General features: G+C 39.0%; 1 protein-coding gene across 2 annotated transcripts in view; it reads left to right on the top strand.

Moving 5' to 3' along the window:
- LOC306869165 (acid-sensing ion channel 2) overlaps nt 1-19,216 on the top strand; it is a gene marked incomplete at its 5' end in the record, with an annotated part of 448,337 nt that overhangs the window by 294,264 nt on the left and 134,857 nt on the right. The window contains one exon of one of the 2 annotated variants that reach the window (XM_079415798.1): nt 3,334-4,044. The exons of the other annotated variant lie outside the window; for it this stretch is intronic. Within the exon in view, the coding sequence (XP_079271924.1) occupies nt 3,334-4,044 (711 nt within the window). Of the gene's footprint in view, nt 1-3,333; nt 4,045-19,216 lie in introns of those variants that run through there. 2 annotated transcript variants of the gene reach the window in all.

Below are 19,216 nucleotides of genomic sequence, written 5' to 3' on the forward strand. Positions count from 1 at the left end.
GGCCAGTTCACCTCAAACTCCATCATTCTGAACATAGGAGCCCCACAGGGCTGTGTCCTGAGTCCCCTGCTCTACTCTCTCTACACACATGACTGCGTGTCCTCTCACAGCTCCACATCCATTGTCAAATTCGCTGATGACACTGTGGTTCTGGGCCTCATCTCCAACAACGATGAGACCGCATACTTGGATGAGGTAGAGAGTCTCACATCATGGTGCCAGGACAACTGTCTCTCTCTGAATGTGGGGAAAACTAAAGAGCTGATCATGGACTTTAGGAAGAGACAGCAGCAGCCCTACTCTCCTCTCAGGATCAGTGGGACCCCTGTGGAGAGGGTGAGTAGCTTCAAGTACCTCGGTGTAAACATCTCCGAGAACCTGACTTGGACTACACACATCCAAACACAGGTTAAGAAAGCCAGGCAAAGACTGTACCATCTGCGACAGCTGAGGAAATTCAGGGTCTCACCAGCAATCCTGAAAACTTTCTATTCAGGGACCATAGAAAGTGTATTGACTCAGTGCATCTCAGTGTGGTATGGAAACAGCTCCAATCAGGACTGCAAAGCACTACAGAGAGTTGTGCGCTTAGCTGAGCGCATCTCAGGGTCTGCTCTCCCCTCTCTGCAGGACATCTACCTCAAACGCTGCAAAAATAGAGCTGTTAAAATCTTCAAGGACTCAAATCACCCTGGTAACCATCTATTCACTTTGCTTCCATCTGGTAAGCGCTTCCGTAGCCTGAAGGCAAAAACGGAGAGACTTAGGAGGAGCTTCTTCCCCCAGGCCATCAGGCTCCTAAACTCTAACTCTGTGTCATAATATCACTTGACTCCATGTAATATCACCATATCAATAAGTTATTCATAATTTTTCTCCATGTAAATATCATATATCAATAAGCTTCATAATTTTTCTCTACCTCATAATGCTGCTATTCAAATACCCTGTACAACTTTTTGCACATTATTTTTTGCACATTCCTCTCATTACTATTTGTCAACAACATACTGACCTGCACATTTATATTTATATTTTTTTATCTTATCTTATCTTATTTTATCTTATCTTTTATTTTATTTTATGTTTGTACTTCTTCTTAATATTTGTATTCTTTATAATTGCACTGTCCTTGGAGCGGACCTGACCTACATTTCACTGCTGGTTATACTCTGTATAATTGTGTATGTGACAAATAAAACTCTTGAATCTTGAATCTAATCAAAACGGTATGTTACTGTACTGTTGTGATATATTCAGTTTGTGATTAAAGAACCCCCTCCACCCCACCCCATCCAACTCTCGCTCCATCTGTTGTTCTCTAAATATTTGGTGATCGGTAACTCTGTGTCTGTCTGCCTATTGGAAAATATCATCTACATGCACTCATGTGGCAGAGACTCTGACAGGTCACTGTCTCCATCCCCAACACTGTCATGCAAATCTTTAGTAAATAATGTTTGAGTCATGCTTGAAGAATCTAGCATTTTTTTGTTGTTGTGCCAAACCTTTTTTCCAAAAAATAAAGAAGCACCAAATATGTATGTAAAAGACATAAAAAAAGGTGACAGAAAATATAAGCATGAGAGATAGGAAGTATGGGACACCAGTCAGTTCTTTTGGCTTTTCTTCCTGCTCAAAAGCAACCCTCCTACACACTCACACACAGGACACCATTTTACTTTTTAACAAGCTCATGAAGAGAAACATTAGAGGGGCTCTTTTGTTTCTTTTCCGCCTTGTTCAAGGAAGCAGATAGTGAAAGAAACATACAGGCGAATAAAGAGAGTTTGAGGGAGAGAGAGACCGAGAGAGAGAGAGAGAGAGAGAGAGAGAGAGAGCAAGTAAGTAAGAAAGAGAGTGTGAGAGAGAGAGAACTGGCACAGGCTGAGCCAGGCGCTGGCTGTGTGGACACGGAGGAGTGCAGAGCGAACAGAAACGACAGAGCAGGAGGAGGAGTGAATGGATGGAGTGACCCAGGAGGAGGAGAGGAATGCTGAGCGAACAGACCGACAGAGCGCGAAAGGGAAGACGAGAGCGCAGTGGCAGCAACAGCAGAGCAATTAAACAGTGGAAAGGCAAGCAAAGGCTCACATGCCGAACAGCTTCTGTCGCTCGCTCACACTCTCTCTCTTTCGAGCAACTGAAGAGGCAGAAGTGAAGCATTCAGACAACGATAAAGGACAAGAGGAGGCATGCAAGAGGCAGGGGGAGGAGCAAGCGCGCTTTGATTGACAGAGGAAAGAGGAGGGACATGGACGCAAATTGAAGAATTAGATTTTCTGGGATTGGATATTTTTTAGCGAAGAAAAAACAAAGGAGAAGAAGATAAAGGATGCCGTTTCAGTCTAAAAGAAGGATGGAAAGGGGAGGGAGAGAGAGAGAGTGAGATGCTGAATTCGGACCATGTCAGAACAGATCCCACATCAGCAGCATTCAGCCCTCCTGCAGGCAAGAGTCAGTGTGTGTGTGTGTGCGTGTGTGAACTAGCATGAAGTACGACCTCTGTAACACCAGGCTTTTGCCCATGTGCCCCTGTAGTTGAGGACAGAGACACATAGAGATGGGAAGGCAAAGGGTCAGTAATGTATCACTGTCAAAGCTAGAGAAAAAAAGGCAACAAGACGATGAGTGTGATCGTGGGGTCAGCTGTAGCTAGTCTTTGAAAAACCCTCTCTTCAGGGAGTGAGGAAAAGGGTTGCCCGAGACAGTCTATTTCACCAACAGGTCAGCCTGCCTGGAGACTCTCTCAAATCCTTCTTTCTTGTGACTCAGCTGGCGCTGCCTCCCACAGTCCATCTCTTTTTCATTATTCTCTCTTACAATCTGACTTGAATCTATTGAATATTTTCTCTCATTAAGATCACTTCCCATGTAACTGCCTCATTGTTTCTGATTCGCTCGCGCTGAACTTCGGGAGATTCTGGGAGAAGCTCAGAGGGAGATTGCAGGCTGTCCCTAAAGCCAAGTCTGGGCACCCTGACCAGATGGACTGAGGGGGGGGGGGGGGGAGTGAGAGAGAGAGCTAGAAAGAGAGAGGAACAAGAAAAATAGCCTGGGGATATTGCCTGAGGGGTTAAAGAGAGTTGCCAGCAGGTATGAAGACACATTCTGAATTTTGGGTGCCTTAGGGAGCGTGTGTTTGTGAATGAATGTGATTATTCAATCCAGAAATGAAGTTTGACAGGATATTAAAGTGGAACTCGAAGTAGAGTTGGGGTTGTATGCTTCAATTAAACTTTGAGGAGTCCTGCAGGTGCTACAACAGTACATGACTTGATAGCTGGACTCTGAACGTTAGATTTGTGGCTCTCTCTGTGCTCCTGGAGCCCCATGAGGGCCCCGGCCGTGGAGGCCTGGCTGGGAGATGAAGCCGTCCCCCCTGCTGCTCTAGCAGCTCTGTGGGCCCTCATGGCTCTGCAAGGCCGCTATCTGCGCCCTGCCTCGCCCACGCTGGGCCAACGCAGGGCACGCCGTCACCACGACCGACCCGGAGCACCACGAGATGATCTGTCCCGCATCACCGCAGCCCTCCTAGCGCGGACTCACCTCCACGGATTGCGGCACATCTGCTCTCCGTCGAACTCTCTCAGCCGTCGGGCCGTTTGGATGCTAGCCTTCTGTACTTGTCTGGGTCTTCTGTTGTCCTGGTCCTCGAATCGGCTGCTTCACTGGCTGGCCTTTCCCACTCACACAAGAGTCCACACAGAGTGGGCAAGAGAACTGGCTTTTCCCACGGTCACCATCTGCAACAATAACCCCGTACGTTTGTATCACCTCACTAAGAGCGATCTGTACTTCGCGGGTCACTGGCTCGGACTGTTGCTGGCCAACCGCACAGCCAGACCCCTGGTGCTGGACCTGCTTCAAGATGACAGAGGGGCATGGTTTAGCAAGCTGTCAGATTTCCGTCTTTTCCTGCCTCCACGGCGCTTCGAAGGCACCAGCTTGGAGTTCATGGACCGATTGGGCCACCAGCTGGAAGATATGCTTCTGGCCTGCAAGTACCGCGGAGAGCCCTGTGGAGCTCACAACTTCTCCACTGTGAGTCTGAACAAATGACCTCCACCTCCCTTTCTGTCCTTCTGTCTCTTTCTCTGTCACCTTTTACCTTTAGTATTTGTCAGATTCACCTTGATTTACTCTTTCATGCAGCACATGTACAGACTCGGCTCTGACCTCCCGTTAGTTCTTGTTCTGTTTTGCCCTTTCTGTCATGCTTCAAATATTTCACAGTACATTTTGTATACCCATATCTGAACTTTCTGAACCCAATTCATGAAGAGTTTTTTTTTTTTTTTTTTTTTCCTGAGGGAGCCCCATGTCTAATACCAGCGTTTACAAACACATCAGGTGCAAGGCTGATTTTCATAGTGCAATTCTGATTGAGCATAATGTGCTATTTGCATTTGCGTTCCTCATAAAGACCCTCGACCTATTTTCACAGAGATCTGGCAATATATCAACTGTCTAGCCTTAAGTACACACTGATCTTTCATGCCAAGAAATAATTATATAATACTTGTCTTGAAGGTGGTTTATGCATTTTTTTCAAAAACGCTTTAGAAAATGGGCCGAGTCTGGCCAAGTACCAAAACAAACGTGTAGCCAATCAGCAGTAAGGGGCGTTTACTCATGATGTGGAGGAGAGAGCGCTCAGTGCACATGACGGACATTAGCCGAGCTGAAATACGACAGAAAGATACAGTGTTTTTCTACCAAGGAGAAAATGCCAATTTTATGCCAGAAGTTTGCGGATGAATTCTCTTTTTGCAGTTCTTGAATTCTCAGTTCTTGCAGCTGTACAACGCACAACACATACCTTTTTGTGAATATGTATTTGCACTTTTTTAATCTCTTAATTTTTTATAGAAATAAGTGTTGCTATAGGTCTCTGTACATTGCAATGCTGTGACCAGTCTCAGAATCCTATTGTCAGTGAATATGTCTTTCTTATCCTCATGCTCATCCTGTTTCTCCACAGTCACTGCTGCTGCTGCTGTATTGCATACACTCACTCAATCCTAGACACATTTCCTGAGAAATAACAAGCACTGTTATATAAGTGTGGAGGCTTTGAAAACAATGAAGTAATCAATGAAATTATAGTTTAGATTTCTGTTATAATAAAAATACAGGAAAGGGTTGTTTTGATATGCAATGAAAAATCTGATTTTTTTATTTTTAAATGATTAAAAATGCATTATTATTATTATCAATTGAACACTTTTTTTTCTTTTAATGTTTGGATGTTAAATTTTTTGGCAGGTTCCCATTGTGACAAATTACTATGACAATATATCATGCTATTGGGGCATGTTGTCACATACTGTAAGGTCAGCGTTTATTCTGTGAATTTATTTATTTTTTCCCCATGGGAAATAACAACAGAGATATTTAATCACTTTATAATGTAGTTAAACATTATAAACTATAAATATTTAAATATGCTGTGTATTTAAACATACTGTTTAATATGCATTTAAACATAAGTGTATCTAAACATACTGCATCTGTAGTAGCACAACATTACACAGAAGTTTATTTTGATAAATGATTGGAAAACATAGCCACCACATCTCATTGGAGATGTCCATGCTCTAACCACTCTAACCACTGCATCACATCTCCAGACACCATTATGAGGTTTTAAACAAAGTTTATTGTGCATGTGACAGATTGTACAGCAGCCTATTCATTTTGAGATTACATGTGATTAATAGGCCACTATTAAATGTTTTATAAGAAGTTGTGGGATGTTGCAGTCAGAATTGGAGTGACAGCTGTAGCATGCACTGTTGTTGTTGACATTGTAAATTAACTAATGGGATGTTGTGAGACTGTGAGAAGGGAGTTTTGGAAAGATTGTGTTTTTTTGGGGTTTTTTTTTTTCAGATGTTGTTCTGGGTTCTGTCCTCCCTCTCTCTCCTTCTTCCAGTCTCATTGTGTTGTTTTCCACTCTGTTATTTTTCTAATTCTCTGGATGTGGGGAGAGGAGGAGCATGGGCAGATGTTCTCTCTCAGGCTACATTTCAGCACAGCTTCTTTCTGTGTGTGTGTATTTGTGCGAGACTACTTTGCAACTCTCTCACAATAATTCTTAATTGGGACTGGATGTCACTGAGGTGTTTTTCTCAGTGTTTAGGAATGGCACTGCAGTTTGCGAAGGATTTATAACTCATCTCACAATGAAAGTGCCTTATGTTCTTGAATAACAAGAACATATGTGCCTTATGTACTGCATGCATCTTATTTCAGCCCTTAAATGTCCTGAGTCTCCTAATGGTACGCTACATAGAAATAGTTTGAGATGTGAGGATTAATGTGTAGAAAATGAGTGTTTATTTATCAGTCTTCCTACCCCACAGCATATCCATGTGTATTTAGCTTAGATAGCAGCCACTGGAGGGTAAATATACCCATTTTAAGTGTTTAGAAAGTAGAAATCCCATGTGCAATGGCTAATTTTCTTCTTCCTCATCAGCTCAGCTTTCCTCTCCATGACATTAGCAAAACATTATCCACTCATTACAAAGTGTATTAGAGACCCAGTAAGACAATCACAGAAGCTCCAGCAGGGAAAGCTGTAATACCCAGCTCTGGGATGTTTCATATGGCTACAGTCATGCATTCCCAGATGTTACAGAAGTATATCCTCAGAACAAATTCTAGCTCGCTTATAATAATTACATTAAAGTAAGATGTGTGCAATAATTCTCAATAGGTTATGAAAGGCAGCGTTTATTATCTCTACAATTTTTGAACACTCATTCCTACTATTAGCAGTACTGCTATTACAAATGCTGTACTACTATTTAACTTAATGAAGTTCTACTACTAAATGTTCCACCCAGTGGGACTACAGATGGATTTGAAATGCAGTATGATTAGTGCACTTGCCAACCTTTTGAGCTTGGTTAAAAATATATATTTATAATCTCAGTTGTTGTTTTTTCTCTTGAAAAATCTGAGTTGTGAAGACATATTTCCATCACTGCATCCCCATGGTAACTCTGTTAGCCTGCTATGTCCATCACTTGATGGGTATGGATGAGTTTCATTAGCTCCAACACTGCGTTGATTAGTTTGGTCTGGCACTGTAATGATCCTTGAGGTTGAAGCTTTCCGTCAGGGGGTCCCCCGTCTGGAACGAGAGTGAGACATGGCGCCGCACATCCCGTCTGTGGCCTTTATATAGAAGGTTTTGAAATTAACAGAGAATGTATTTAGATTTTTTAGTAACGTAGCCTATTTATTTTGTTGTTTGACAGGTGTTTAGCAGAAACGTTTGATAAATTCAGTATGCTGTGAGAGTTTAGGTGCTTTGGGAAAGTTGCTATGAAATGTATTACAGATTTTCAGTTGAAACTGTGGCTCTTTATTTCTGGTGGGGTGCGATCAGTCAATTGCCAAGCTGAGATCTTTTCATATCAAGCAAAAATATTAACATTTATAGTCAAAAAGTGGTGTATGTTCTTGCACATGAACTGAAGTGTAACAAAACTGTCTATGCATAAAATTAGAATGAAATCATTAATGAAGTTCATGAGGATATGCCAATTTTACATCACTTCTCTCAGAAACTACACTGTAAAAAGTGATAAGTTGACTTAACTTAAAAAAATGTAGGAAACCCATTGCCTTAAAATTATCAAGTAAATAATAATTAAAACAATTAAGTTAAGTGAATTGTCAGGTTCACTTAACTTATTTTTTTAAAATTATTATTTACTTAAAAAAATTTAAGGCAACGGGTTTCCTCAATTTTTTCTGTATTGAGATTTGGCTGTCCATGAAAGGATTCATTGAAAGCATAGCTAACGCATTTAACCTTTCAAGGTTTTTGTCATATGGAGCTCTTTAACCACGTTAACATGCATATGAATATTGCAATATGAATATTAATGTGCTCATATTTGGTCAGTGTGAAGCACACATTTTTTTTCCTTTAAGCATTGGAAGAAATTAGCATAAATCAATATACAGACAGCAAGGGCACTGGAACAGCCTTGTATTTAAAAAGGTTACTGACATGCATTTACCAATTCATTCATCATCTTTCTCTATAATTAATGACATGACTGAATATATTAATACTAAAATGCAGTGGAGTTAATAGCAAGAGTGACATAAAACAACAGCATGAAAAGAATGTGCATGTTTACATGTTACCATGACCTATTTTACATTGATGACCATTAATTGTTCATTGTCCCAAATCATAAGAAAATGAAATTATTTTAAAACTCCAGGACTAATAATGGCATCCTTGCTTTTCTCCTTTTTTTGTACGATATAGTTCTGCTTACATTCTGCTTATCGGGAGCACCCGGTGAATTCCCGGTGGCCTGGCAGCCAATTTGGCCCACTGCCCTACAATTATTTTGTTGTTGTTGTTTTTGTTGCCTGCCGAATGTACTAAAGTGATTATTTCCGAATTCGCCATTCAATAATAAATCTCTAATAAATCATGAGTAGGTTAGTCTGGACTGGCAACGCAATTCGCCTCGCGCAGGCTCACGCAATTCGCCTCGCGCAGGCTCCTCGCATCCGCGCGTCCGCCAAAAGGATGCGAGACTCGAGAATGGAGTGGAAGTGCCCAGGTGGAGCAGAGAGGCTAAACTGTCCTGTTCAGTTCAGGTCAGTTACATCTGTAAACAGACTATTGCAGTTTTGTCTTTGTTTACTTCGTTAAACATTTAAACTGCTAGCAAATATTAGCAGTAGAAGTCAATTACTGAAAAATTACCAAAAGGATATATAACTATTGTAAAGAGTAGGAATAGCAGACAAATATTCACATCGTTTTATTACAGGTTTAGAGGGAGCTAAGGCAGACACAACCCTTACGAAAATTAGCCTGGTATTTCACCATGGTATTTGTAGTAAAATTTGGTTATACAAATGGTAATTAATCCGCCAAAAAAACATGGTTACTATACTTTTAGCATAGGCCTAATAACACCATGGTTAATTTTATTTAGGACAAAACATGACCCATGATAATGCAAAAACATGTTCAGGGTTAAGATTTTTCTGTAAAGATATGTTCAAGATGTAGCTATTAATGTACTAATTTTGACATTTAGGCAAGATAAAACAATAACGCATGGTTCTAATGTAATAGTTATTTTTTTCTAAAATAAATGTATTCTATGTGCAAACAAATTACAATGAGTTGGTTGTTTTGCAACAAGGTGGAGATGTGTTAATGAAAAAGTGACAGGTTCAAGAAAATTAGTGAAAAAAGTAAACACACGAAGGACAGAGAGATGTCAGGGAAAATTAAGAGACTTAAAAGGAAAATGGAAGTTCGAGAGATAACATTTAATTATTTTTGTGCGGCCCCAGCCATAGGGATTTACACTTTTTTCAAAATTTGTATGTATGAGATGGCCTGGATGAGTGTGAGATTTCCCGGCCTGCAATTTTGTCCCAGTCTGCCCCTGCCAGCAAGAGATCATAACTCGCAACAGATTCAACTTGAATGACTCTCATCGGATTTGAGACTCTATGTTCTCTCCCTCTCAAATCTCCTCTTCCTCTCTACTCACCCCTTATACCATCTTGTCTCTTTCCTCGACTCTTTCAATGCCATCTACTCTCACACTCTCTTCTCCCTCAGGTTCCTCTTCACCTTTTCCTCCTATTCCCACTCTACTCCAGCTCTTCTCAGTCCTGCACTACTTCTCAATCTGACTGTCTCATGCTTTCTCCTTGTTTCTTTGCTCTGGGTTTTCAAAGGTGACCCTGTTTATTTGTAGAATTCATTGTTACTGTAGGTTGAATTTTTTTTTTTTAATACAATTTAGTAAATTGTTTTACTAGCAATTTCATTATGTAAGATCTATTTTTAAAAAAATGTACAGTGTTATAAAAAAGCTAGAAGTTGTTAAAAAATCTGAAAAACTGTAATACTACAGGCCTCTGAATAAGAAATCACAAGACCTCAAACATAAATATATAATTTTTTTTTCTTCTTACCAATCTTCAATTCTATTCTCACTTTATTCTCAAATAAGTAGCTTTACAATAAAAAAATATTGTAAAACTAGTCAGTTACTATTAATCATTGAGTTCAATCAACATATTTATAATACAAAAAAATAAAAAGTTACCTTTTTTTTAAATAAAGGGTAAGTAGGAATACAGCCAATTGAAACAGACAAAAAGTTACAACAAAATAAAGACAACAACTGCAACAAAACATTTCAACTACAGCTATTAATTATATTCAGCAACATACAGTGATAGTGTGAATTACTCTACCCAGCTATAAAACTGCAAGTCTTATCCCAAGGCTAAATCGGTTTCCTCTGGTGAACAGTTTCTGTGAAGTTGCATTCAAACTCATAGCCAATATTTTCAGACAACTTTACATCCTACTGCTTGGATGATGTATCTTTTGATATCCCGTGACTCTATCAAGCTATGGTCTGGAGTCCGGTGGGTTGAGATAGGCTGTTCTATGAGTTCGCTTGCAGATTAATTAAGCGCTGCTACTGTATGCTATGACCTCTCAATACTCCCAGACCCTGCTGAGATTTTAACTTGGAATGTTTTTGACACTTTGACAAAATAACATTAGTGCAGTTTTGGTGTTTTTCTGCAGTACTGCTATCATTCTCACAGTGTGCCAAAAGGGTTTGCACAATATTTTCTCTCATTAATGGGTTGTGCCTCCATTTGTACTCACTTTCTTGCTGCCAGGTGAGGCAATATGTTACTGTGTGTGCGTGCTACCTTTGGCTCTCCTGGCTGTTATTGAGACAGCTGTGTGTGAATGCTGGTCGATAACAGTTAAATACAAATAGCTTCACGTATAATTTTGCCATGAAAATAAGCCATGTTCCATATCAGTAAGCATAGATGGCTGCCATTATTTTATAAACTCACAAATGGCTCAGCGTCCATTAATTGTATTGTGTATGTCCACTGTGCCTCATGCAGTTTATTTGGACAAGATTCGGAATTGAAGAATCTTTCAGTTCACAAGATGGAATTAATGGAATTGAAAGCAGAAAGCGGATTGTCCTTCTTTGCAATACCAAAATAAATAAGTGAATAAATAAACCAATAATAGCATTCTGGGAAATTAAGTTTTTCACTTTGGCCCATGAGTCTGTCTGTAGATCTCTAGGGGCCAGATTTACTAAACAGGGCAAATTATCGTGAGAGCTAATTCCAAAACAGCACTGATTGGCGTGGAAATTTTTGCGGGTGATTTACTGACAAAGTACAAATTAAAGAACACAGACACAACATCTCATTTCCGTAATGACCAACGCAACATACCAAGTGCAGCGCAAATTAGTGTAAGGAATTTGTGTGGAAAAATCCTCTCTCTTCTACCACGCGCTGTCTATTCTCTGTGGTGCCTCCTCCTAGCAGCAACAAATGCAGCCATTTCAAGAGCAAAATAGTTTAAGACATGCTTTTTGGGCGTTAAATAAAAGTTAGTAAATAGCGTTGCGTGATTCATTTTTAATACTCTCCACCCATAAATTTTGCGTCTGAAAGGGAAGCTCCTACAAATGCATATTCCATAAGCTCAGGCGCAAAAATGTCCATGCCTTTTCAGCTCTAATTCTTCACTGTGTGTCTTTAGTAAATCTTGACAGTACTATTTTAACGCCAAAAGATGGTGTGCGCTGGCACAAGTTGTTAGTAAATCTGGCCCTTGAACTTTCAAACTTCAGGATCTTTCTTTCTTTCTTTCTTTATTTGTTTATTTTTATCTACTAGAGTTATGTGTGCCACAATGTTGCATTTTCTTTGGATTATAATCTGCATTTGGTGAAATTTCTCAAAAAATACAGATTAAAAATCCTAATTATTATATCTCACGAATGTGGATAATTGTGTTGCGACTGCAGTATTGATTCCTAATGTATGCATGTGGAAGGTCCGGATGTTTTCAGCATGGGCCCATGCGGTGTTTGCGCTCATTTAACACTCACATACCGCTTTGCCTTACATATAAAGACACAAACAGATACACAACCACATGTTTATGAAGAAATGTGCGTATGTAGATTCAGAGCAACCCAGTGTTCGTAACATCACTATCGCACAAAACATCAGTGCATTAATGAGAGAAAGAGACAGAGTTGCTTTGGGTCTTTATGGAAATGCCTGTGCATTGCCATCTTGACGAACGTAAGCTGTGACCAGTCCAATAGAGCTGAGAAGCCTTTGAACACCAAAAGAGAGAAGCAAAAGAGAGAGGGGGCCGATGACGGAGAAACTGTGCCACATTGACTGTCAGACACACATGAAAAGAAAACTAAGGAGCTTTGTGAGGTTACAGGTTGCAGAGGTGGACAGCTGATGTTCTCATTGTGTTTGTGGATGTGGACACATTAAATTAGAGAGGATCTGATCAATGTTAGAATGTATAGGGCTCTGTGTGCATGTGTTTCAACGTACGGTTGACGACTAGGCACCAAACAGAATGAATTAACCAAACAGTTTCTGAATGTACAGTATCTTGGTATAAATCAAGGTGACAATGTTTCTCTGCTGCCACCATTATGGGACAAGAAACATATTTTTCCATTGGTGGCCATTAAAAAATGTATTCTGATGAAATTTATTTTACCTTTATTTATCAAGAATGCATTAAATTGATCAAAAGTGGCAAAACAGACAGTTGAGAAGGTTAAGAAAAAAAATATTTCATATAAATGCTTTTGAACTAAGTTTTGAAAATTGAATTTTAAAATTAAATAAAATAGAAAATAGTGATTTTAAATGGTAAAAATATTTCAGAATATTACTGTTTTTACTGTATTTTAATCAAATAAATGCAGACTTTTTTCAAAAACATACAATTTTGCATCTTCTTTTTTTTTCCACCCTAAAAGATTGAAATAGACGTCATGCAAACACACACCTATTGTTTCACTTCAGAAGACCTTGTTTGTTTGTATTGGTCTGAAGAAAGAAAGTCATATACATCTGAGATGGCAAAAGGGTGAGTAAATAAATTTTCTTTTTTGGGCTGAGGTTAATACAAAAGTAGACATTGTAAAATTCCCAGGCACAGAAAAGCCCTACCATTACTGCTATATAGTGTGAATTTAAACTTCTTTAATTTAACTGACCTAGATTTCTAATCTCAAATTGCCCTTACATATATTGTAAATTAGCAATCAATTTATCGCCATTAAGTCTTCTCTAGGGCATATTTAAATATGAAATATTTTACATTATGCTTACAGATTCCTCATATCGTGCTTGCCTCTTGGTCTTTTGGCATGTGTGCGTGTGCCCCAATGGTCATTCTTGTTTGAGTTATTAATGTGGACTTGATATTGATTTCTTTTTTCTTTTTCATTGTGAGTCATTTATCTATGATTACACTTGAGCGCAGTAGTGGCCTTTGTCAATAATTAATATCACTCCAGTTGCAGTTTGAGCTCCTGCTGGTTTTAGAGGGACCACCTCAACAAAATAAAACAAACCGTTGCCTTAAATCCAAAACAAACCTGACTCGTGATAATATGAAATCCGTTCTTTGCAGATATTTAATTTTTTGTTCTCTGTGGAGGTCCATCCTTTCTGTGCCAACTGCAGGTTTATTGTACATTTTACTCAAAGGTCCTATTTTTTATGGCATACCGAGTAAAATCTCATGGCAGAGGGTTTATTACCATTATCAAATACCACTTGCAGAAGCCCGATCGCATTGTGGAAATTGTGCTGTGGAAATTGCCAATGGTATTTTAAAACCTCTACGTAATAAACTGCCAGACTCCTGTTCTCGTTTTTTTACTGACCTTCTGTGGTGTTCCATACGTCAGGGTCGTAAACTATCAATCTATAGCGGAGCAAACAGAACGGGCTGTCACAGTGTTGTATGGGGTCTGGGGTCTGCCGGATCTACGACAATCTTATTAACGCATGGCTCTGATCTAATTTGCGCTCCATAAACCCACAGTTAGAGTAGGGCTTATGCTATTAAACAGTCTATAACATTACTATCTCTAAACGCAAAATAGGCCGTTGCAGGCATTATCAGATCTTATGGGAGTGTGTTAGTGTGGGGAAGGAGGGTTTTGCTGTGTCTGATCATTCATTTTGTGTCTGATCAGTGTGCTTCAACCATATTAAGTGGAAATTTCCGGTCTTGCTTCACTAACACTTGATGCATATGGTAGCGATAATCAACTTGTTGATATTCACGAGGATCAACCCAGATGAGAATGTTTAGCGTTTGAGATGGAAAAGCTAATAGATTGTTTGGGCCTATGAATACCAATAGCATTGGCAGCATGCTTGCTCACCTTAACAACCAAGCAGAAGTCTTCATTTGTTTCAGTAGAAAGTCGGATTGAATAGTAGAGTTGGAGGTTAGGAGTCATTCCAGCCATTGAAATGAGCCAGCAGCTTATATTGATGTGTACATTAAGAACCCATGCTTACTAGGGGTGTGCAGCAATTATCTGTATATGTATTAGTGTCTGCTGCATTAACAAAATTGCCTTTATTTGAATTGAATTGCATATGGATGGGGATTAAAACGGAAATACATCAAACTAATAGAAAAGTCTATTTTTAACTTCTCATATAGCAAATACGAATTGTGTAAACTATAAACATTTCTTATTTTGTATCATACCGATAAAGCAAAAACAAAAAAAAAGGGTCTGTGTGTGTATGTGACAACCCCCCCCCCCCCCCCCCCCCCCAAACAAAATGGTTTCCACAAAATTTTATGAAGCAAATGTTTTCATCATTGATAATGATAATAAATGTTTTGTGAGCAGCAGATCAGCATATTAAAATGATTTCTGCAAGATCGTGTGACACTGAACCCTGGAGTAAATTGGATAAAAAAACCCAATAATAATTATATATCAAAATAGCAAAACATTTTTAAAAAGCAATGATATTTATTTACTGTTAATATTACTGTTTTCTGTATTTTTGATCAAATGCAACCTTGGTGAGCATAAGAGTCACCTTTCAATATAAGCTTCTTTTGAATTATATTATAATATTTCATATATACGGTATTAAATTAGAAATATAATTGTAATTATACATATAAATATAATTTAATGTATTAAAAATATAACCGACTGACTTCTTAATGTCACAGTCTGCTTTTCTTTTTCATTACAGATGACTGTGCTAAATTCGCTTTAGAAAGAAATGCCTCTTATTAGTATTAGCACATTTGAAACACATCCCCTTTATAATACATGCTGAACACCCCTGTTGTAGCGTCAGCATCTGAGCATCTGGTACAGTGAGCAGACTGAACCCTTAGAGCTCCTTTGCTATTCCCCTTCCTGCATAACTGGAAATGAGGTGGACATAATCCAGCCCTCCTTACTACCCTGCTGCTATGAGACGAGAGTCCCTCCACAGCCGGACTGCTCTCACTGCCCCAGCACAGCCTGTTAAAGCCATCAGATTCTGGCCAGGGAGCCAACCTCAATGGACTTACTCTTCCAAATGGAGCCATTCATCCATCTGCTCCAGCCCTATTTTTGACTTCAATCTCAGTTGATCAAAGTTGCACAATGTCCAAGTCTTTCTATCTCTAAGCAGCTGTGGATGCTCTCAAGGAAGATTGCGACTTTAGGGGCAGTGCAGGAAGCAAAAGGTATAAAAAGCTGGGTTATGTCAGGCATCAAGACACAACATCTCTCTTTCTCTCTTTGGAGAACCTGTCAGGGATAAAATCAGCTAGCATGACAAGAAATTTTGAAATATTTATCATCATGAATGCTAATGTTCTAAGACCACAAGCTGGTAGACTGGAGGCACTGAATGCTGAAATCACTCAAGGCCATTTACCACAACTAGCAAAAAGCTTCTCTTTTATTCATGTGTTTATTGGTTTTTCCCGAGGAGAGTAGCTCATGGAGCTTCACAGATAGAAGCACAGAATATTGTGGTTGTGATGATACAGATGGAGAGCTGAAACCGAAGCCATTTAGCAATCCCAGACATACAAATTCAAATTTTGTCTTAGAGAATATTTTCAGCTTGTCAAGTAAAGCGAGAGAAAGGATCTGGTTAGAGCAGTCATCTAGAGCTACAGGTTATTGTATTTTTGGCATTACACACAGAGTGCTGTCAGAGCCAGATAACAGCAGGCCCAAAATGATAAAGCCATATGTTATTTATATTTGTGTATGACAGCTGACCTGCATTCAGAGCCTGTGGTCTGTAACTGTAACTACCATTTTGAAGTCACATGTGGAATATGCATTGTGTAAACCTGTAATTGCCACCTTTTTTAGGATGTTTTGTGTGTGTGTGTGTGTGTATGAGAAAGAGAGGGAGAGATTGGGGGGGGGGGGGGGGGGGTTGCATTTAGGTTGATTTTGTGGTGTCAATATTTTTGACAATCAAAATTAGTTACTACTTCATGATCCCCTTATACACATGTTTTATATAATGGTGTCTTCAGATATGCTCTCAGATTAAAGGTTTTGAGTTCAATGTTCTCAGTGGTTGGTTCATCTAGAAATCACGACAAGACTGTTGATTTTGAAAATATATTTGTTTTATGTTCTTAAAAGGACATATTTACTTATTCACTACACTGTAAAAAAAAAAAAAAAGTTGAGCCAACTTAAAATTTTAAGGCAACCAGCTTCAGCAGATTTTTGAGTTCTCAACTTCTTGTTTTAAGTTTATACAACAAAAACTTGAGAAATTTCTGTATGAGCTGTAATATACTAACAGAGCTCAAACAGTGGAGCACATTTTGTACTCAATCAGTCGTTTCTTTTAAAAGCCGTATTATCTTCATCATATATATCAGTGGCCCAGAGCTGGAAGTGCCCATCACTTTTTTTCTTTTTTTACATTTAATCCAGTTTCGCTCCATTTATTTTGTATAGAAATTTCAACAACAGTTGTTATCACAGAATTGCTTAATGGAGTGTAAAAACACAAAACAAATATAAATAATACAAAGGCAGAAGATGATAACAAATATGAATGGTATGTTATTGGGCTTTCTAAATGTGTGCTCTTCTGAGGTTGTGTTTTGGGTGAGAACAGCTGTGCACTTTTAAGATGTATGATGGTTGTGCACTTGGCTGTCTAACAGGTTCCCTTCATTATGAGTGTGTGTGTGTGTGTGTGTGCACATAAGGCTCTTTACAGTGAATCACCGTTTTATTGATTTCACTTAAGACAAACACACACACACGAAGAACACTTCACATCCATTTCCCAGCCACATGACTCTGACCTTGACCTTTGCATCTGCTCTTGATCTGTGCTTGAGCTCCCACAGCTTTTCCTCCTCCGCAATTATGTTCTTTTTTCTGATCCTCCATCATATTACCCATTCATCTCTCTCTTCCTCTGGCACTGAGTGGTGCAGTATGTCAGTGGAGAGAGAACTGCTGATACTGCTTTGGCTGTTAATGTCCACACGAAGCCTGTACCTGTCAAGAATATATGTATTCAAGAACTTTTGGTTTTTAGACCTATGTCCACACCCCTTTCTTTATGCCCCTCAAAATATAATATTCCCAAATTCAATGAGATTGTATGTAACTTGCTTCTTTTACTTGAAAAGTTTGCAGTTCCCTGCTCTTCTGCTGTTCTCTTATGTGCTGGGTTTTCTGTAACAGTGTAAACCAGGGTTAGGTAAAATTCAGAAAGTTCTTAAAAATTTCAGGCATTTTTTTTTTTTTGTCATCATTAAAAGTTTCCCTGATGAAGCTCCCTTTTCTATTAAAGATGACACATAATAATTTCATATTAATTCTGTTTATTTCTATTCAAATTTTTACTTGCACTTCTGCATCCTGTTTGCTACCTCAATTCAAATTAAAGTGGAAAAAGAAATCTCAATTTGAACTGCCTAAGAATTTCTGCCTTGAATGGAAATTCACCCCGTCCCCGTCCCAAATTACAATTATTTTTTGCTTAAGATGGCGCCGCTGTGTTCGGACGCCGTTCGGGTCGCTCCACTGAGATTTTTTTTACCTACATTTCACTGCTGGTTATACTCTGTATAATTGTGTATGTGACAAATAAAACTCTTGAATCTCTCTTGAATCTATTTCATTGTTTTCTTGTTTTTTCTTCTTCCATGGAACATGACCTTGACCTTTGCATCTGCTCTTGATATAACTTATGGGCTTTATATATGTGATGCACCATAATTTGGAGTTTTTCTGACCTAGTGTTACGCTCTGAATCCAAACTTTTCAGACTTCAGTTCATACATTAAGACATCAGTAACAGGTTTAGGATATAATGCATTTGTAATAATTGGGCAATTACTTAGATAGTATAGCTAAGTTCTTGGAACGATACAGTCACATACAGTCTTTTGAAGCCAAACAGTAATTTTGTATATGGTACAAACTTATCTTTAAGTCATTAATCACTTGTTCCACAGGCAGATGTCAAAAGGCTGCTGTCCATGGTACTGAATATCTGCAGCTTTGTAATAGTGTACATATGCGCTGTCCGTGGTGCTGAAGGCCCGTCTATATGCTTCTGAATGCTTGCCTGCATTTACAATAATTTTGCTTTTTGATTGCTGCCTTACAACAGCTCTCTATCTGCCATTATCATCCTTTTTTAATACAGTAATATAACAAATTGAAGCTCAGTCTGTACACTTCACAAGCTATTAGTGCTGATAGATGTGCTCTGCTGGGAAGGAAGAATGTCCTCCAGTGTTTAACTGTATGGCTAATAGTGGTCCATATTCAGCTCTCTGAGGAAGGCACTTTTCACTGTTTGAAACAGTGGCATTTTGCTAAGGCCATTAGCAGGACTGGGATCTCACAAGGGGGTTCAGAACATTGTCATGTCTGTGCTTCTCCATTGAGTTGTTTTTTTCCCTCCGATAGTGGTATTGTACTGCACAGGGATAAGTGTGGTCCCTGTGTGACACAGAAAATAGCAGCACACTCTCATGACAGCTTGTAATAATTTGTGTGAGATGGTGAAATCATACAATCTTGTATGACTTTTTTTCTTGTCAGTATTGGTTAGGTTTAGGGGTTGAGATTGAAATTTATGCTTAAATTTAGGGGTTGGATTGTATGTTTTCTTATGATTTCACTCTTTACTCTATGCCGATTTCTCATGTGACCAGATTGAAAAATAGCCAAGGAAGCTTATGAAAACATCTTTTAGGCTAAAAATATATATATCCGCTATCCCTCAGCATTAATGAGGTGTGTCCTGTGAATGGTATTTTGCTTATTCCAATCACAAT

Source organism: Barbus barbus (genome assembly GCF_936440315.1).
Source record: "Barbus barbus genome assembly, chromosome: 4".
Classification (NCBI taxonomy): Eukaryota; Metazoa; Chordata; class Actinopteri; order Cypriniformes; family Cyprinidae; genus Barbus; species Barbus barbus.